This window comes from Marmota marmota, unplaced genomic scaffold (assembly GCF_001458135.2).
Source record: "Marmota marmota marmota unplaced genomic scaffold, marMar, whole genome shotgun sequence".
Classification (NCBI taxonomy): Eukaryota; Metazoa; Chordata; class Mammalia; order Rodentia; family Sciuridae; genus Marmota; species Marmota marmota.
Window position 1 is genome coordinate 46,512,268 of NW_026000229.1, and position 20,804 is coordinate 46,533,071.

The 20,804-nt window shown below is 40.1% G+C and overlaps 2 protein-coding genes across 5 annotated transcripts in view; one reads left to right on the plus strand and one right to left on the minus strand.

The window, feature by feature from the left end:
* Tep1 (telomerase associated protein 1) overlaps window positions 1-7,898 on the plus strand; it is a 40,038-nt gene extending 32,140 nt beyond the window's left edge. For all 3 annotated transcript variants that reach the window (XM_048793765.1, XM_015480876.2, XM_015480877.2), the window contains exons 41-55: window positions 14-226; window positions 894-1,054; window positions 1,288-1,401; window positions 2,304-2,411; window positions 2,787-2,919; window positions 3,011-3,087; window positions 3,196-3,328; window positions 3,467-3,603; window positions 3,765-3,889; window positions 5,045-5,191; window positions 5,339-5,435; window positions 6,581-6,686; window positions 6,792-7,009; window positions 7,123-7,227; window positions 7,474-7,898. In XM_048793765.1, coding sequence (XP_048649722.1) covers window positions 14-226; window positions 894-1,054; window positions 1,288-1,401; window positions 2,304-2,411; window positions 2,787-2,919; window positions 3,011-3,087; window positions 3,196-3,328; window positions 3,467-3,603; window positions 3,765-3,889; window positions 5,045-5,191; window positions 5,339-5,435; window positions 6,581-6,686; window positions 6,792-7,009; window positions 7,123-7,227; window positions 7,474-7,596 — 1,997 coding nt within the window. In that variant the 3' untranslated portion in view covers window positions 7,597-7,898. The remainder of the gene's footprint in view (window positions 1-13; window positions 227-893; window positions 1,055-1,287; window positions 1,402-2,303; window positions 2,412-2,786; window positions 2,920-3,010; window positions 3,088-3,195; window positions 3,329-3,466; window positions 3,604-3,764; window positions 3,890-5,044; window positions 5,192-5,338; window positions 5,436-6,580; window positions 6,687-6,791; window positions 7,010-7,122; window positions 7,228-7,473) is intronic.
* A 10,361-nt stretch (window positions 7,899-18,259) lies between these two features.
* Window positions 18,260-20,804, minus strand: part of Parp2 (poly(ADP-ribose) polymerase 2) — a 10,075-nt gene continuing 7,530 nt past the window's right edge. For both annotated transcript variants that reach the window (XM_015480878.2, XM_048793064.1), the window contains exons 10-16: window positions 20,351-20,414; window positions 20,136-20,270; window positions 19,752-19,879; window positions 19,498-19,597; window positions 19,025-19,123; window positions 18,654-18,778; window positions 18,260-18,538 (exon numbers count right to left, since the gene is read on the minus strand). In XM_015480878.2, the coding sequence (XP_015336364.1) occupies window positions 18,379-18,538; window positions 18,654-18,778; window positions 19,025-19,123; window positions 19,498-19,597; window positions 19,752-19,879; window positions 20,136-20,270; window positions 20,351-20,414 (811 nt within the window). In that variant the 3' untranslated portion in view covers window positions 18,260-18,378. The remainder of the gene's footprint in view (window positions 18,539-18,653; window positions 18,779-19,024; window positions 19,124-19,497; window positions 19,598-19,751; window positions 19,880-20,135; window positions 20,271-20,350; window positions 20,415-20,804) is intronic.

A 20,804-nucleotide genomic window follows, 5' to 3' on the forward strand; every position in this document is an offset into this window, starting at 1 on the left:
TCGTATTCCATAGGTTCCCAGGGAGCTCAGTGTCAGGTGCTAGATGTAGCAGTGTCTGCACTGGCCTGGCTAAGCTCCAAGGTGTTGGTGAGTGGTGCAGAAGACGGATCCCTGCAGGGCTGGGTGCTCAAGAAACAATCCCTCCAGTCCCTCTGGCTCCTGTCCAGATCCCAGAAGCCTGTGCTGGGACTGGCCACCTCCCAGGAACTCTTGGCTGCTGCCTCAGGTACTACTGAACAGAGGGCAGGATTAGCAAATTATTCCTTTAAATATGCTAATACCTGCCTTCAAGTTATAATTACATACATGTATGTATGAGAACACATACACATGGGCAATGTCTGTTTGCTTACAACTTTCATGGTGCTTTGAATGCATTTGTCTTCTATAATCATTGTAGACTGTTTCTTCTTGTTCCCCTACCCTCATTTTGGAACCTCTAAACTTCCAGTAATGCTTTGAGTTTCTGCCCAGTGAGAGAAACACATAAAAGTGTGAACAGGTGGGTTTCCCTCAGGAGGAGAGAGAGATGTGAGGTGAAAATGCAGAATGGGCTTGGTTCTCTGTGGCCAGAGGCTTGATGTTCACGAATAGTAAGCTGAAAGTGACACTGCACCCTTGAGAAGGGGAGGGCCCTGGAGCAGCTGCCCTGTGAAGTTAGAGAGAGATGTGGAGCTCCTTGCCTAAGCTACAGAGCTGGAGCTGGGAGTTGCCGAGCATTTCTGTGTGACCCTTGACCAGGGCCTCTCCACATCAAGTGACTCACTGCCTCCCTCCCTTGAAGCTGTAGCTTTAGACATCACCCTTAGCCCACGTGATTGCCTTTGTCTCTGGCCTCCCAGGACTATCTTGCTCCTTCCTTCAGAAATCCTTCTATTCTGTTTCCAATGCAGAGGATTTCACGGTGCGGCTGTGGTCGAGGCAGTTGCTGACACAGCCGCTTAAGGCAGAAGACTTTCCCTGTGACACTGAGCTCCTGGGACACCAGGGCCCTGTAAACTGCTGCAGCTTCAGCTCTGATGGAGGCAGACTGGCCACTGGGGGCAGGGATCGGGTGAGCTGAACAGGGACACATCCCCAGGGCCCTGCAGCCTTTCGGGTTCCTGGATTTCTTAAACAACCCATTTCCCAGCACTTCCTCCTGCTTTTTGCTCTGCCAAATCTCCTGCAAATCTTTCTATCATCTCTTGTGCTCCCTCTCCTGAAAACTTTTTACCTGAAATGGCCCTTGTTTTCCTATCTCCCTCCTATGATCCTGATTGTCTGCTGTCCTTGGAACCTATCCAGAATCTTCTCTGCTGGGACGTGAGGATGCCCCAAACCCCTCTTCTGATTCGCTCTTTCCCTGCCTGTCATCGTGACTGGGTCACTGGATGCTCCTGGACCAAAAACAACCTTCTGGTGAGTGCCAGAATAGGGGCAGCAGAGTCCAGCAGTATTCCTGGGGGAAGACAACACTCCTTTTTTAGCACTTGTTAATAATAATCATATCTAACATTTACAAAGTACTTAGTGCTGTTTACTGAGTGCCAGGCTCATTTGAAGCTCTTTGAATAATATTGTTACATTTAATCTTTATAGTACCCTGTAAAGTACCTACTCGTTTATCTTTGTTTTACAGATTCAGATAGAATAATGAACATTTTCCAAAGTCATGTCAATTATAAAGCTAAGCCAATAAACATTCTGATAGAAAAGCCCATGTTCTTAACAATAAGACAATACTGTCTCTTTAGAGCTTGGGATTCCCTGGCTCTGCAGCTTGAAGGTACTGCTATGACTTCTTTGGTTCTAAGGCACAACTTGAGTCTCAAATTTTGCACTTAGTGTTGGTAAAGCCTAGTTTTCCACTGTAGAGAAGAGATGAGAAAGGAGGGAATATCAGTTGAATAGTTTATCCTACCCCTGCCTTTTAGACAGACAGAGCTCTCCTTAGCATTGTGGATTTTTCACCTTTATCTGGATTTGTTGATTGACGTAACATTAACCATAAGAATAATAATTTTTATGCTCTGTGTACCAGGCAGAGTGTTAAGTCCTTTATATAGAGGCACCCAGCCCCCAAATCACTGTCTCAAAAGAGATACACTATCATTATGTTCCTTGAATAGTTGAGTAGCCCAAGGCTCAGAGAGATAAACTTGCCCCAGATCACAAAGCAATGAATAGTCAAGCTGGGATTGAGCCTGGGATAGCCCATGCTCTTGATTACAAGGCTTATTACCCTCCAGTCCACATTGTGAACATACAGAGATGCTGAAGAGATGCCAATAGTCCCACTCTTCTGACTTCTGCCTCTGCAGCTCTCCTGCTCCACGGATGGCTCTGTGGGGCTCTGGGACCCAGATTCGGGACAGCAGCTTGGCCAGTTCCGGGGCCATCAGAGTGCCGTGAGCACTGTAGTGGCTGTGGTGAGAATGCAACAGAGTTTTCTGGGTGTTTCTGGAAATGATAGGGGGCTTTGGGAGGCTGGACGCATTGAGTACCTAGTCTAGGAGTGAAAAGAATGAGATACTTGGGACTGGATTATAGGGTTGAGGCTGAGGGTTGATATGAGGAAAGAGAGAGGGCGAGAAAAATACAGAGAGAGATGGAAACATGAAAATATGGCATCTTAGTATCATGACTTTGTGGCAGGATTGTAGGCCTGAGCCACCCAACTCCACTGTTCCTGAGTTCTCCTCATTCTTTGACATCTTCCCAGTCCCTGATGCTCTTAGAGGGAGTCCTACTTCCCATGTCCTTCTCAGTATGACCCTGTTCTGATCCTGTGCTCTTGGGGGCAGGAGGAACATGTGGTGTCCGTGGGCCGGGATGGGGCCTTGAAGGTGTGGGACCATCAGGGCGTGGAGCTGACCAGCATCCCTGCTCACTCAGGACCCATCAGCCACTGTGCAGCTGCCCTGGAACCCTGCCCAGGTAGTGACATGTCACCCATCTCCCTTCCTCCCTGCCTCTTTTCTGCTCCCTTGCTTCTCTCCTTCTTCTGACCTGGTCTGTCTCTTATCAGCTGGACAGCCTGGATCAGAGCTTCTAGTGGTGACTGTTGGACTGGATGGGGCCACACGGTTGTGGCATCCTCTCTTGGTGAGTTCCCTGCAAAAAACTGGGGTGGGGGAAGGTGTCGAAGGTATGTGGGATAATCATCTGTAGGGGCAGACCCCTTAATGGCCCATCTGAAACCCTTCCTCCTAGGTGTGCCAAAAACACACCCTTCTGGGACACAGTGGCCCAGTCAGTGCAGCTGCTGTTTCAGAGACCTCAGGCCTCTTGCTCACCTCCTCAGAGGATGGTTCTGTGCGGCTCTGGCAGGTACCTAAAGAAACAGGTAAGTGAGGTATGGACAGAGGCAAGGCATGAGAGAGGGTTGTGTTACCAACACAGATAAGGTCAAGGGTAACTGCTGTCATTTCTTGTAGCCTAGCAGTAGCTTAACTCCTAACAAATCACTTCCTGCCTTTTCCAGATGAAATATACAGACCTAAGAGTTCTGCAGCCATCACTGCTGTGGCCTGGGCACCAGATGGTTCTGTGGCAGTGTCTGGCAATCAAGTTGGGGAATTAACTCTGTGGCAGGAAGCTAAGTCTGTGGCCACAGCACAGGTGAGTTGAGGCAATTCATTTCTCTGTCCACATGAATTCTGCCCTGGTTGTGTATTTCCTGGTATCTGCTAGGGCTAGAGGTTGCTTGTATGTCTGGGAGGGGAAAGAAGGTTAATCCTGGGTCCTCAGAAATACTGAATGAAACTTGTCTTATGCACCAGGCTCCAGGCCGTGTCAGTGCTCTGATCTGGTACTCAGCACACACCTTCTTTGTCCTCAGTGCTGATGAAAAGATCAGTGAGTGGCAAGTGGAACTACAGAAGGATTCAACATCCAGAAATTTCAGGTGAAACAAAGCAGCTGGGTGAATGTAGTAGGAATGGTCGTTTCCCTGTACTAGGGATTTTATTCAAATAACTCCACTCCTGCTTCTGAACAAGGTCAATAGGTTGTTAGTTGTTGTGCAGGCAATTGTTTTCTGCTTCCAGTCATGACAATTTAAATGAATAATTCTCAAATGCCCACTTGATGACAGGCTCTGGGCCAGGCAGTGTGAACCAGATACAAATGAATTTTATTAACTAAGGAAGCCTACAGTTGTTTTGGGGACTGCAGAATTTGAGAAATTGTAGGAAAGAGTTGACATTTGAGATTGGGCATAAAGAATGGAAAGGACTTTTCTGGACTAGTAAAAGAAGTTCCCTTCTTTTAGTGTTTCCGGAAAAGGAAGTAGCATTAATGAAGTTCTGAGGGCATGAGGGTACATAATGTTCTGAGTGTAGCCAAGATCTTGGGTTCTTGCAGGGAGAGGCAGCTGGGCAGGTGGAGGATTAGGTTGAAAAGGTAAACTGGGGCTAGGTTGTAGAGAGTACAGTGCTGAGTATTTTGAGTAGAATTATGATATGAATTTTATTTATCATTTATTTATTTTACTTATTTATATTCTTGGTGCTGAAGATCAAGCCCAAGGTTGCACACACACTAAGCACACACTGTTCCACTGAACTACACCCCTATTCCCCATGATCTGAATTTTATAAAGAGAACTCTAGTGATAATATACTGGATGGACCGTGATGGAGAAATACTAAGAGAAGACACAGTGTAAGCCCTGATATGGGCAGTAGAGATGAGAAGAAAAGATACAGATTTAAGTATGTGTCGTGGATAGAATCCACAGGACTTATTGATCAGTTGCAGGTAGGAATATGAGGGAAAAATAAAAATGTTAGAAATTCCTAGTTTGAGCAAGCAAAGGAACAGTGATGGTGAATATAAGAAAAATACGGGCTGAGAACATCAGTCAGTTGTAGAGAATTTGTCTCGCATGCTCAAGGTCCTGGGTTTGATCCCTAGTCCTGCAAAAACAAACAGAAAAATGAGGAACAGGGTTTGAAGGGGGCACTAGTGTCTTTTGCTTTGTACTTTACTCATGAAGAATTCATGGGGAACTAAGGGAGGTTAACTAAAGTAGGATCTTTGTCCATGTATATTTTTCTAGCTATAGTCTTCACCTAAAACAAGTTCTGCAAGATGTGGGGGTGCTGATAGGGCTGGGCCTGGCCCCTGATGGATGTTCCCTCATCTTGGCCAAAGCAGATTTGGAATTACTACACATGAAGCCAGGGGATGCTCCCTCTGTAATAGGGTAAGATCTGAAATGCTCTTCTCCCCTAAGCTGGAGAAAGAAAAAGTGGGATAGTGGTTACCCTGAAGTAGAGTACAACTTAGAACAAACACTGAGGTCTTTAAGAAAAGTGGTCCTAGCTCAGCCTCTCACTTTCTTATAAACCAGGAAAAAGTATGCACGACATCCTGTGATATTGTCCACTCACAAGGAGTATGGTGTGTTTTTCCTGCAGCCAGGGAACCCTGGATTTCTTTCTTTCTGGGTAAGTCCTATTTGATATGTGTTAAAGCTGACATTTGTCTAGGACCCATGTTTTTAAACCATGAGGTCCATCATGCAGGATATGGGGAAGGGAAATGCATTTGGCTTCAAATCTCCTTATCCTCCTTATCCTTATCAGCTAGAGCAACATTATTTTAGAGCTTTAGATATGTGAGATTTCATTGGTACAAAAAAGAGTTCAACTTTCTTAAACATCGTGGGAAATTATAAACCTAGGAGCTTTCTCAATGCATTTTTTTTCCCCACATCTCTTGTCTTGCTGCTGTGAATGTTAGCATCTTGCAGGCAAGGATTGCATCTTGTCTCTCTCATCATGCTTAGCAGATAGTTACCTTGTAGGCATCTGATACTTCCTAGATGTTTACTTCAAGGATGAGCCCCTTGTCTCCAGAAAGTTTATTAAATCCTGACCTGCTATGTATTAAAGCCTATCCATGACCCAGTGATTCCACTTCTAAGCATATCCCTAAAAGAAATGAGTGCACCTTCTCTCAAAAGATAAGTATAAGAATGATGACAGCAGCTTTATTTTTTATAACCCAAACAACCTAAAAGTCTAGATATAGGAAAAAGATAAATAATTTGTCAAATATTTATACAATGGAATGCTACATGGCAATAAAAAAAGAATGTTATATTGAATGTTGATGAATGAAACAATACAGACTTATATCATAAGCATTTTTCTAGGCAAAGGAAGCTGGACTCAGAGGAGTCCGTACTACACAATTGCACTTAGTTGAAGTTCCAGAACAAGCAAATTACTTGTGGTGACAGAAGTCAGAATGTTGTTGGCTCTGGGGATAGCCTGGAATTGACTAGGAAGGGGCAAGAGGGTAACTTTGGGGGTGGTGGCATGGATGCATGTATAAAAATTCCTTGCGATATACATTTAAGATTTGTGTACTTCACTGTATCTACATTATAATATTTATCTTTTTTCATGTGGTGCTAGGGATTCAACCCAGGTCCTTGCACATGCTAGTCAAGTGCTTTATCAACTGAGCTATATTCCCAGCCCTATCCTATACTTTTAAAAAAGCATCCTGACCATCCTAGAGCAGAAAACTCTTGCTTCATCCAACAGATACGGATAGCTAAACAAAGTTACCTGTCTTTTCACAGAAACAAAAGGAATCAGGAGAGTTTGAAGAAATCCCGGATTTTGACTTGAATTTAGATAATCCTAGTAGGACCCTGATAACAATAACTCAGGCCAAACCTGAATCTGGTGAGTGGGAATAGGAGGATCCAAGGATCCCTAAGATGTTTTAGGGGACCTCGAAGTCCCTTCAGGGCCTGAGATCTGGCTTTAACTATCTCTTTACAATGGCAGAGTCCTCATTTTTGTGTGCCAGTTCTGATGGGATGCTGTGGAACCTGGCTGAATGCACCCCTGAAGGAGAATGGACCACAGGTCATCTCTGGCAGAAAAAAGTAAAAATGCCTAAAACCCAGACTCCAGAAACAGACTCATCTGTGTGCTGTGAATTAGATACCAACATGGAATCCTGGCAGACAACCACACATCTAAAGACACGGCAGCGTAGAAAGGTGAGTTTGAGGGAGGGGTCACAAATATAGCAGAGGAGGCTCTAGGTCTACACAGCAGGCTTCTATGCTTCCTTAACTGAGGACTCACCATGCCACTGTCCCATTCCTTTCAGATTCACTCAGGCTCTGTCACAGCCCTCCATGTGCTGCCTGAATTGCTGGTGACAGCTTCAAAGGATAGAGATGTTAAGCTGTGGGAGAGACCCAGTATGCAACTGGTAAGTGTGTGTGTGTGTGTGTGTGTGTGTGTGTGTGTATGCATGTGCAATAGGGGCTAATGGAATATTGCAAGAGAACAAATTTAGGGTAAGGGCAAAAGATTTTTAAAAATCTGTTTCTTAAATCCCTCTTGTGCTGACTTACCTGTTTCTAAATAAAAGACACTGACATGAGTGAAAAATAAGTTAGGAAGGAGACCCTAATCTTGTAGCCCTCACCGACTCTTGTTTTCATTCCTTTTTTAGCTGGGCCTATTCCGATGTGAAGGGGCAGTGAGCTGCTTGGAACCTTGGCTGGGACCCAACTCTACCCTGCACCTTGCTGTGGGAGACACACAAGGCAACGTGTACTTTCTGTGCTGGGAATGAAAGTGCACTACTCATGGGAAGGATGATACCACTTGTGCTACAGATGCAAAGCCTGAAGACACCAGTGGCTATTTTCTTTTCTTTTTTGTTTCTTTTTATTTTTGGTATTGGGGATTGAATTCAGGAACACTTAACCACTAAGCCACATTCTCAGCCCTTTTTTAATTTTTGAGAGAGGTGCTCCCTAAGTTCTTAAGGCTGGCTTTGAACTTGTAATTCTTCTGCCTCAGCCTCCCCAGTCTCTGGCTCCCAGGGGCTATTTTCTTAGTAAGATTATAAAAATAAAGTGTCAGAAACTCTTACGTACAGCCCTGCTTGTGTTTTCATGTGCATTTAGATCAAGAATATGGATATTCTGATGTTTCTATTTTGATTTCACATTAAGTATTACTAGAACTGCAAGAAAGTGAGCCACATCTGTACTCTTTGAAACTGCTTTAGATTCCTGGAGGAGGAACAAGAGTGATCTTTACCAACACTTGGTTTGATTAGAGAGCTAAAGAACTCTCATTTGATGGAAGATAAAGTTAGTGAGGGAAGGAATACAGCATCAGAGCATTTAGAAAGAACTAGCATAGGGCTGGCAATGTAGTTGAGAAGTACAGCATCAGGGCATTTAGAAAGAACTAGCATAGGGCTGGCAATGTAGTTGAGAAGTACAGCATCAGGGCATTTAGAAAGAACTAGTATAGGGCTGGCAATGTAGTTGAGAAGTACAGTGCTCACCTCATTTGTCTGAGGCCATGGGTTCAATCCCCAGCACTGTGAAAGAAAAACAAAACAAAACAAAACTGGAATGTAAGTAGGACAACATTAGGTTCCTCACGTAGAAACAGCCCTTTTCTTGGAACTAATTGCCCAGATGAAAGGTGAGAAGCCAAGGCACTAAAACCAGATCCAGTCTCCTTTGGCTTGCCACATGACTTGGAAACATTAGTCACCAGAGTAATTGACATTCTTGGGAAAAAAAAAAATCACAAAATTGTGTCTCTTTCAAATTGAGGTTTACAAAGCCTCAAACATGTTGGAAGGTGAAACATTCTTATTCATGGACTTACTGTGGACTTACCTGGTCTTACTATAGGAAAACAAGAGCTTTTTAAGTACTTACTACAATACATATTTTTTTTCAGTTGTGGATGGACACAATACCTTTATTTTATTTATTTATTTTTATGTGGTGCTGAGGATTGAACCTAGCGCTGGGAGGCAAGCATTCTACCACTGAGCTACAACCCCAGCCCTCTAGAACCTTTTTGTTTTCCCAAAATTCTATCTTATGGATGAGGTAATTCCTTTAGGCTCCTTCTAAGGCTTAAGGAAGAAGGAAACTCTTCAAGAATTCAAGGACTTATGTATAAGACAAGCCAGGACTATATGACAGGGATTTTGTTCTGGGTCAATAGGATTCTCTCATAGATATATCACTGCACTGTGGGATACAAATGGATTTTAAGAATTTGGGGAGTTTAGGTGTACTGCAATTTGCTGTCACTTTGCCCAGATTCCAGATTTTACATGGAGAAGTCACCTGAGGGACTTTACCTTTTCTACCCAATGCCCTAAGACCTCTCAGAAAGAGGATAAGAATATCAGCTGATGTTTTGATAGGTCATGCTTCTATCTTTTCATATTTGCCTCATGCAAAGGCTCTAAATATACCTTTTGGATCACAACTTCCATATTTACCTTGTGACTGGAAGATCTACTTGAGGTTAATTTGAAATTTATGATTTATAATCCTACCCAGAAATCCTGCAGAGAACTATGCATTATTCTAAAAGTTACTAAAGGGCTGGGAGTGTAGCTGAGTGGTTGCCTAGCATACACTAGGCCCTGGGTACAACCCCTAGCACTGCCTAGGAAAAAAAGGGCGGGGGTGGAAACTGATTTTAATTTTGTTTTTTCTCTTCTAAAATTATGGATTATAGGCAGAAGGAAGCTCTAGTTGTCTGTCTTCCATTTCCCTGAAAATTTTACAAAAACACCCTTGTTAAGGCTAACAGTATCAGCTGGGTAATAACATAGGCTAATATGTTCAATAGATTCAACCTTGTTGAATCTTAAGTGTCTTCCCCTCACTTCTTATCTTGGAGATATACACCCAGGTCATAGTATATTTGTGGGATCATATTATGTTTGCTGTGAGAAGACAAGAACAGACTTTAGTAAGAATGAATGCAGTTGTTCCCCCTATCCATGGTTTCACTTTTTGTGATTTCAGTTACCTATTTTCCACCATAGCTTGAACATATTAAATGGAAAATTGCAGAAATAAGCAATTCATTAGTTTTAAATTGCATGCCATTCTGAGTAGCATGATGATGTCTTGCTCCGTCCTATTCCAGCCCACCCAGAACACAAATCATCTCTTTTCCCATTTATTTACTTAGATCAACTGTAATGATATTACAGGGCTCGTGTTCAGGTAGCCCTCACATAGTGGCCCAACACCACATTACAATGCCTACAGCATTTGCCTCCCTTCATTTCATCCCAAAGGATTTGTATTATCTCATATCACTGCAAGAAGGCTGAGTACAGTACAAGACAGTTTGAAAGAGAGAGAGAGACCAAACACCTCACTTTTGCTACAGTATAGTGTTATAATTATCCAATTAGTCTTGTGGCTAATCTTTTATGGTGCCCCATTTATAATAAAACTATCCTAGATATGTCTGAAGAAAACAGGGCATAGACACTGAGCTTGGTGGTGTGTGCCTGTAATCCCAGCAGCTCCAGATGTTAAGGCAGGAGGATCAATAGTTTAAAACCAGTCTCAGCAAAATGAGGCACTAAGCAACTCAGTGAGACCCTGTCTCTAAATAAAATACAAAATAAGGCTGGGGATGTGGCTCAGTGGTTGAGTGCCCCTGAGTTCAATCCCTGGTATCCTCCCAAAAAGAAAGAAAAGAAAACAGGACATAGTATATATAGGGTGCAATATTATCATCTGTGTTATCATGTTTCCACTAGCAGTCTTGGAACATGTCCCCCATGCATTACAGGGACCACTGGATATACCTGAGGAGTTGAAGAGAAGATCCAGTTATGTTTAACATAATGATCCTTTAGGTTCTTCTTATTAAGTGAAAAATTTGAGTGTCTCCCAGTGCCTGGGTAAGTTCTAGAGTTGTAGTCTCTGGACTGTGGGATCATAGGACATATCCTCTCCTACACATCCACAAAAGCATCTTTCTCATATACTAAATTTTTATATAAATATTTTTTAAATATTTTTTTTAGTTTTAGGTGGACACAATATCTTTATTTTATTGTTATGTGGTGTTAAGATTGAACCCAGCGCTCCGCGCATGCCAGGTGAGCACGCTACCGCTTGAGCCACATCCCCAGCCCCAACTATTTTTATTTTTATTTATTTTTGGCACCAGGGATTGAACCTGAGGGTGCATAACCACTGAGCCACATCCCCAGCCATTTATTACATATATTTTTTAAAATATTTATTTTTTAGATATAAGTGGATGCAATATCTTTATTTTATTTTTACGGGGTGCTAAGGATCGAACCCAGTGCCTCATGCATGGTAGGCGAGCGCTCTACCTCTGAGCCACAGCCCCAGCCCCCCCATTTGTTATATTTTATTTTGAGACAGCATCTTGCTAAGATGCTTAGGACCTCACTAAGTTTCTGAGGCTGGCTTTGCACTTGCAATCTTCCTGCCTCAGCCTCTTGAGCTGCTGGGATTACAGGCGTGCATCACTGCACTGGGCATACATCTTTATATATATATATATATATATACCCACATCTGTTTTGGAAATCTTGAGCAAAGACCCTCAAAGTTTGGTTCACAGACTAGTGCTAGCCCATAAGTTATTAAGTTTGATTAATATAGAGGTTGAGAATAAGCATTTAGAACTATATAGACATTTGAAAAGTAATCTTAGAGCTGACAAATTTAATAATAAAAACATAGCCTTGCATTTTGTTTTTTATTTCATTTTACTAGTAATTATATTTTACTGAAGTATTATTTCATGATAGGTCAGATTAAAACAAAGAAACGAACAACTGGTTCTTCACCACAGAAGGCTTAAAAAATACTTCCTTAGAGAGACTGAGTAACAGTGGCTAAATGCATGGACCTGGGACAAAACTGTCTGAGTTCCAATCTCCATGCCTCCCTTTCCCCACCTAAAAAATGGTCATAATAATGGTGTCTACTTCATGGGGCTCTTAATAGTTTTAAAGGAATTGAGTAGTGTAAAACTGACTTGGTCTAAGTTAAGTATTTAATAAGTGCTAACTTGACTATTCTTTTTATTTTCCAGTGGTACAAGTATCATCTCATTATTCTTTCACAAAAATGGCTACTAGTTTGTATTTAATCAATCAGATGAAACCTGGATTCAATTTTTCAGTTTTTAGAAAATATACATGTGAAACTGACATTCTTTCAAATATCTAATATTTCCATCTGGATGATGGGTGTCTCTATATCAGTTAGGTATTGAGGTTATACTGTGGTAACAACCCCCAAATCTCAACAGCTTGAAATAGTAAATATTGATTTCTTATTCATGGTATATGTCCAGTGAGGGGGCTCTAATCCACACTACGGACTTTGCTTCATGCAGCAAGTAACTGCTGGCACTTAGATCTTCCACCTGGAAATAAAACAAACCACTCCCACTCAGATTTCATAAATATTAACAGAGAAGTCTCATGGCTATACTAATGTCAAGGGGGAAGGGAAATTTAATTCAGCCATGTATCTGTAAAGAGAACCAGGAACCAAATACAGATATACCCCGTGTCAGTCACCTTTTCATTGCTATCACAAAATAACCCAGGAAGATCAACCTAGAGGAGGAAAGATTTGTTTTTGCTCAGTGCATAATCACTTGGCCCTATCACTGTGAGCTTGTGTTGAGACAGAACATCATGGCAGGGAACATGTAATGGAGCAGAGCTATTCATGGTGGCCAGCAAACAGGAAGAAGGGGCCAGATATATCCTTCTAGGGCATGTTCCCCAGTGACCCACTTCCTCTAGGTGTTACCTCCTTCAGATTCCATCACCTCCCAATAGTCCATTAAATTATTAATCCATCTTTATATTAACCTGTTGATATGATCAGAGTTCTTATGATCCAATCACTTCCTTAAAAGTACTACCTCTGAATATTGCTGCAAAGGGAACCAAACCTGTTCCAAATTTGGAATTTGGAACATTCCAAATTCAAACTACAATATACCCCTACAGAACTTATCTGTATTGGTGCTTTTTCACTAGATGATTCTTAATTTTTTTAAAGAAATTATCTTTTGTGGTGTGGGGGATTGAACCCAGGACCTTATGTATATGAGACAAGTGCTTTACCACTGAATTATATTTCCACTTTGTTTTTCCTCTTTAATCATTTATCAAAAAGTTGCAACGATGGTACAGATGGTTTGTGGATACCCTTTACCTCACTTCCTCTAATGTTAACATCTTACATAACCATGCTACATTTATCAAAATTTAAAACACTTCTACTGTATTATAATTTGGTACTAGGGATGAATCCAGAGGTGCTTTGCCACTGAGCTACATCCCCACTCCTTTTTATTTTTAATTTAGAGGCAGGGTCTTGCTAAGTTGCCCAGGCTGGCCTTGAATGTATGATCCTCCTGCCTCAGTCTCCCAAGTTTCTGGGATTACAAGGCATGTGTCATTGTGCCCAAGTCTACAATATTAACTAAAACACTTGGGACTTCTCCAATTTTTCACTAATATCCTTATTTTGTTCCTGGATACCATATTTCATGACTCCTTAGCTTCCTCCAATTGTGATGGTTTTTCTTTCTGTATTTTCAGCACTTTTGAAGAGTACTGATTGGGTGTTTTGTAGAATGTCCCTCAATTTATTTTTCTCTGCTGTTTTCTCACAAATAGACTGAGATTATGGATTTAAGGGGAGAATCCAAGAGATTACGTGTTCTTGTTGCATCCTGTCAGGTGACAAGTAATAACAACTTCACTTATTACTGGTGATGTTAACCTTGATCATTTCTTGGATTAAGGTGGTTGCCAGTTTTTTTTTTGTTTCTTTTTTTGAGGGGGTGGGGGGTCAGGGAGAGGTTGATGGTGTTAGGGATTGAGCCCAGGGTCTTGCCCATGCTAGCCAAATGTTTTACTACTGAGCTAAACCCTCAGCCAACATTATTTTTAAAAACTGTACCTTTACTATACTCTATTAGAAGCAAATAACCAAGTCTATTCCACACAAGGAGAAGCAAATTAAACCTCCAGGAGGGAGAAATTCCAAAGAATTTGTGGTCACATGTTAAAAAATCATAATAATAAATTTTGAAATATGTTTTTTTCTTTTTTTGTAGGTACTGGAGATTCAACCAGTGGTCCTCTAACACTGAACTATATCCCAGACTTTTAAATAAATAAAAGTTTTTAAAAAAATATTTTGAGACAGTTTTTCACTAAATAGCCAATGTTTACCTGAAAATTTCTTGTCCGTTAAATTGCTGGGATTACAGGCAGGCAGGGGCCACCATAGTTGGCAAGATAGGTTTTTTGAGTTTGTGCAAACATCTTGTTTTGCCAACTAATTTTACAATTTGTTTATGAGTCTTTGTGTGTGTATTGTGCTGGGGATTGAGTTGAAGGCCTCTTACATGCTGGGCAAGTGCTTATTTATCACTGCACTACACCTCAGCCATATCTATGAATCTTTTTTTTTCTTTTACCCTGGCCTCCAACTTACAATAGTCCTGCCTAAACCTCCTGAGTACCTGAGATTACAGGTATATGCCACCATGCCCTGTCTATGTATCGTGACTGCAACAATTACTATTGTGGTTTTCTAATAGTGATCTTCTATTTCTGTTAAGCTTTCTACATTTATTAATTGAAATTCATCTACAAAGAACCTTATTACTTCTCCATCTATTTATTTATTCATCACTGAATTGTTGCTGCTTCTTGGTTAGTCTTCATATTGTTACCAACATTTGTAAGTTTTTGTGTGAACATTTCTCCATTATCTTAGTTATATAGGTAGGAGTGGAATTGGTAGTTTCACGATAACTCTGTTTAACTGTTTGAAGGATGGCCTGTTTTTCAAAGCAGCGGCTCTACTTTATAGTCCCACCAGCAAGGTGTATGGGTTGTAATTTGTCTACATCTTTGCAAACATTTGCTATTGTTGGTCTAATTATGGTCATGCTGGTTGGTATAAAGTAGTATCTCACTGTAGTTTGATTTCTTTAATGCATAATGATACTAAGCATCTTTTTATGTGGTTATTTGGATTTTTCTTTGGCAAATGTCTGTTCAAATCCTTTGTTTTTAGTTGGGTTATCTTTTCACTATTGAATTTTAAGAGTTCTTTATACATTCTGGAAAACAGGCCTTTATCAGATGATTTGCAAATATTTTCTCTTCTTTTATAGGTTATTTTTTCACTTTCTTAATAGTGTCATTTGATGGGCCAAGTTTGAAATTTATTTTTTGTTTGCTTGTGCTATTGGTATTGTCTAAGAAACTGTCACTTAATCCAAGATCATAAAGATTTTCCCCATGTTTTCTGAGAGTTAATTTTGATATATTTGACTTAATTTTTACATATATTGTGAAATTTGGTAGCATTCCAAATTCATTATTTTATGGGCGGAAATTCAAGTTGTCTTAGCACCATTGTTGAAAAGACTACCATTTTTCACCACATAATTGGTGCAGATTTTATGCCAAGTTTTTTTTGGGGGGGGCGGTGTGTGTGTGTGCGCTAAAGAGTGGGGTGCAACTACTATATAAAGCGTTTTTTTTTTTTTTTTTGTACCAGGAATTAAACTCAGGGCACTCAGCCACTGATCCACATCTCCAGCCCTGTTTTGTTTTTATATAGAGACAGGGTCTCACTGAGTTGCTTAACGCCTCGCCATTGCTGAGGCTGGCTTTGAACTTGCCATCTTCCTGCCTCAGCCTCTGGAGCTGCTGGGATTACAGGTGTGCACCACTGTGCCCGGCACAAATTTCTAAAAAATTGTTGCTGGTATTACTTTAAAATCATTTTTAACTAAGCTGTCTTTGGTGCAAGGTTAGGATGCATCACTGGATACTTGTGAATATCCATTAAAATTGTGTAGTCCAAACTGACACATAGCTTTCCTTTGATAACAGTTTTGAGAACATTTTTTGGTCTGAAGGAAAATGTTAACACATTAGTTGTCATTGATTTGTATACCAAAGTGGAGGTATCACACTTGGGAACTTTTACTACAGTCTTGTGAAGTATGAACTTAAAAACTTAATTTTTTGTTTCCAAAGATTCTATGCTGCTTTCATTGGTCTTGTTTTCTGACACACTGTCCTCAGTGCCACTCATGAAAGATGTGTTTACCATTAATAGTGGAACACTTTTAACAAACCACACAAGTCAGCTTTTGGAAATATGCTGACATTGTGTGCACTGAGAATTCTAGGCTCATGGCTTGCAGTATGTGAGAAGACAAATGCACATCCATATGCCACTGAATACATTGCTGCCGTTTACTTTTTAAGTGGTGTGATGAACAGAATTATACAACAATTATGTGATGAAGGGCTATAAACTAATTTTTTGGACTGAAAAAACAGGGTGATTATTATGTGGTGGTGACAATTATGCAGTGAAGTATAGTATTATTTTCTCATTGAATGGTCTTGGCACCATTATTGAAAACCAAGTGGATTTATTTTGGGATTCTCAGTTCTGTTCCATTGATCTACGTCTTCCCTATGCCAACACCACATTGTCTTGATTATTATATAGCTTCGCAATAAATTTTGAAATCAGAATGTGTAAGCCCTCTATATTTACTCTTCAAGACTGTTTTGGCCATTCAGGATCCTTTTGCAATTCCATTTATATGTAAAGTTTTCTTGTCCGTTGTACAAAAAATATTAATCTTTCAATCGATGGACACAGGATGACTTCCCATTTATGTGTAGGTCTGAGTTTCTTTCAACAAAGTTTTGCGCCAGGCCTGGTGGTGCATGCCTGTAATCCCAGCGACTCAGGAGGCTGAGGCAGGATTGTAAATTCAAGGCCAGCCTTAGCAGCTTAGTGAGACCCTGTCTTGAAATAAAAAATAAATAAAAAAAGGACTAGGCATGTGGCTCAGTGGTTAAGTGCCCCTAGGTTCAATGTCTGGTACCAAAACAGAAAACAAAAACTATTGCATTGAAATATTATAAAAATGTTTTATAGTATCCAGTATACAAGATTTGTGTTTTCTTCATTAAATCTATTCCTATGTATATTAAAATTTTGTTGTTGTTGTTTTGTGGAGCTGAGGATCAAACCAAGGCCTTGCTATGTTAGGCAAGCATACTACCAATAAGCTACATGCCTGGCCCCCATATTATTTTTTTGATGTTTAATGGAATTCTTAATTTTCTTTTCAGATTATTATTAGTATATAGAAATGTAAGTGATTTCATATGTTGATCTTGTCTCTTGTAGTGTTGTTGAACTTTGCTCTAATATTTTGTGTAAATTCTTGAGAAATTTCTATATATAAGGTCATGTATATTTCAGTTATAGTCTTACCTCCTTTTCAATCTGTATACCTTTAAAAAAATTTTTTTTCTTTGACTAACTACCATGGCTAGTACCTCCAGTAAAATGCTGAATGGAAGTGGTAAGAGTAGACATCCTAGTCTTATTCCTTTCTTTCACCATTAAGTACGATGTTTGTTAGCTGTGAGTTTCTCAAGAGATGTCCCTTTATCAGGCTGAGGGAACTCTCATTCCTAGTTTGTTTGATGTTCATGAAAAGATGTTGATTTTTTTTGATACCAAGGATGGAACCCAGGGGTGCTTAACCATCGAACTAAAGTTCACTTCAGTTTTAGTAGTGGCATAATAGTTCGATGAATGGATATATGGATATATTTAACTACTTCCTTAACTATGGATCTTTTCGTGTACATAAATGTTGCAGTAACATCATCTATACAAAACATCTGTTAAGTTTTAGAATAAAACTTAACATTTTGATCAATACTGGTAATCTAGTTTCTAAAAAGTTATAGGTTATTGACTTCATTTAAATCCTTATTAGAGAGTGAGGGTGTAATTCAAGGCTTTGGGTTCAATCTCTTGCACCAAAGAAATAAAAATAAAAAATCTTCATTATTATTTAAGATGTCTGTTGCATGTGTTTAAAAATTGTCAGAAAGTTCTTGGTCTGACCTGATTGTCAGGACTTCTTTGATGGAACAGTTTATGTAAACTCATCCTAATTCTCTCTTTTCTCCCCAAGATGTATGGCTTAGTGACAGTCCTCCCAGGGCTTCTCAAATATCTGGACGTCTGATATGGATTATGATGTTAAATGATAGGAGGCCTGTTCTGCAGTTGCTGAACAGAAAAAGGCAATCAAGAAGAAATGGATGGGAAAAAGAAGAACAATTCAACCTTTTGGACCTCTACTCTTCTTTCACTAATTCTAAACAAACTCCAGATTGCAGAAAAATTGAATTCAATAGAGAAAAGCATTTGCTCCCATTAGTGTCCTTCAGGGTAATAAGAACCTGAGTAATCTGCAACTAGCTGTGGGAGACACAGAGCAATGGGTATTTTCTATCCTGGAAATGAAGATATACTAATGTCAGGATAAGTGCTTAGAGGGGTCAAGTCCACAGAAGCCAGCAGTAGATTTATGCTCTTTTTATTTTATTACACAAAATATCAAAAAGTTCAAAAGTACAATGTCACTTATTTTCTTGCCTAAGGGTTATTTATATCTTCTCTGGTTTACCTAATATCAACATTCACCATAGCTGCAGGAAATTAAATTGAACCTTTAAAAGGTATCGCATACGAACCTGGTTGGGGTTATAGACAATAAACTCATTGTAATTGAGGGTATAACCCTCTGGATTCACAATTCCTGTATCGCTTGGTGGTCCTAAGGGCACTGTACTCCCATTCCTGCCAAATGGAAGAAAATGTCAACATCAGCCTTGGTTCAGAAATTGGAATGCAGAAAATAGAGTCTTATTTGTTTATAAGAAGTCTTCTAGCCCTCTTGGCTTTGAATACTTACAGGGTGACAAAGTGGGCAGGACTGGGAGCCATCTTGCCCAGTCCTTTTGTGCTGTGTTTGTCCTGAAGTAATCCCTCTGCCTCAGGATTGGCTTCTAGTAGCTCATTACACTGACCTAGAGCTACCTGCAAAGCAAAAGATCTCTGAATACCTACATTCTACTAAGAATTAGGTGGCTCTTAAGCCAACCAGATAACCCCATTTGTATTTTTTTCCTTTACTCTAGTAAAGGAATCTAATGCAATGAAAATTTCAGTTGGTTCTCCTCAAGTCATCCCAGGTAAATATCTTTGTTCTTGGGTCAAACTTGTCACTAGAAAAACACAGGAATTAATAACAAACTAGACATCACAGATTTGTTCCTGCCTTACCTCTGATAAAAGTAGCAGTCCTGTGTTCTTTAGGCGAGAGGCAAAGCAGTAATTGGCACTCTTGGAAGACATGTCAGCAAAGTAGATTCCTTTTCCAAACTGAAATATATAAACAAAACCAAGGTCAGCTGCTTATTAACTCATTACGTTAGAAGGATGGCTCATACCACTGACTGTTTTCCATTCTCTTAAACACAATACAGACCCTTCTCTATTACCCTTCACAATTCTGTTCCAGAGAGGATAGAAAGATTTGTAAATCTCTATTTTATGGAGAACAGGAAATCTATTTTTTGAAGTTTAAAGAAATAGGGATAAAGCTAAGAGATAACAGGATTATCAGCGAGCTTTGGTTTAATTCTTGGGAAGGAGTACCACCTAAACCCAATCTAGAAAAACAAACAAAAAAGGACTACTGTATCCTAGTATGCTTTTCCCCTTATGTTCCATTCCAGAGTTTAATTTCTACTTACCATGTAACCTGTGATGGGAGCCTCAGGTGGGGCAATTCGAAGCCCATGGCTCAGAATTCCTACCCAGTTACTTAGCCTGGAACCATGCCATAGCAGCATCCTAAGAAAAAGCCATTATTATACTCTGGAGCTCTTCTGTAAACATAGGTCATAAATGTAAAAAAAAGCCAAGAGCTGCCTCTGCCACCCCTTGAAGTTCCTTAACTGTTATTTCAGAAAAGGAAATGTCTTCTGAAGCCCAAAGCTGGACTCACCTGTTATGAAGGTCCTCTCTGAAGGCTTCTCTTTCACCTTCCTTCTCTACTTCAAAAACATCCAGCAAGGTCATGGTATAGTCATTGTGTGTGGGAGCATGGGTAGACTGTAGGTATTGGGAAATCACCTGTGGAAAAGTGGAAAATATGGCTGCTGTGGACTCTTGAAGAGACGGGGCTGAACTGAAGAACTGGTGGCTTCTGGTATAACTTGGCAGAACTTTTTGCTCCTAAATGGTCTATAAGGCAGTTAGAAAGAGCTCTAACTTCACAAATTCCTTGTAAAGAGAAATCCTGCCTTCTTTTACAGTTTGCTTTTTATCAGAAGTAGAGAATAATAGATGAGGGAAGGCTGGTCTTTGCAAATAAAACCATTTTTCTTACTTTGAACTCATAACTTTCATGGTCTAGAGGGTGCAAGGCACAGTGCAGGTTTCTGTAGTGTTGGTCCAATGGGTGTTCTGGGCTTTGCAGTTCTGTCTTCACCAGTTTAATGGCAATTTCAATGTCTCTCAAAGCCTAAGAAGAAGAGATATAGAATCAATGCGAGGAAACCTGGAATAAGAGATTTAATATTTCCCAATCCATATATACCTCACCTCTAGCAGCTGTATTTTGTCTGACAGTTCCTTCTCTGTCTGGATTAATGGAGGAGTGCGGAGTCTAAGGACAAAGAATCAATAATGAGCTATCTTATTTGTGGCTAAAAGGAACATGACTGAAAACAGCAGGCTAAAAATCAATCCTTTACAAAACAGATCTTAGGAACTGGGATTTCCCACTTGAAAGAGACCTATAAAGAGGTCCAGATATATAAAGGGATATTAAATATATACTCTGAGTAGAATAAAGTAAACTACATAGATTTTCACATTTGGGACTGCAGTTGAATTTCTTTTTTATGGGATCCTTTTAAAAATAAGCTCTAGTCCGGCACAATGATACAGGCTTATAACTCCAGTGACTCAGGATGCTGAGGCAACATCAGTTTCAGCAATTTAGTGAGATCCTTTCTCAAACTAAAAAAAAAAAAAAAAAAAAAAAAAAAAAAAA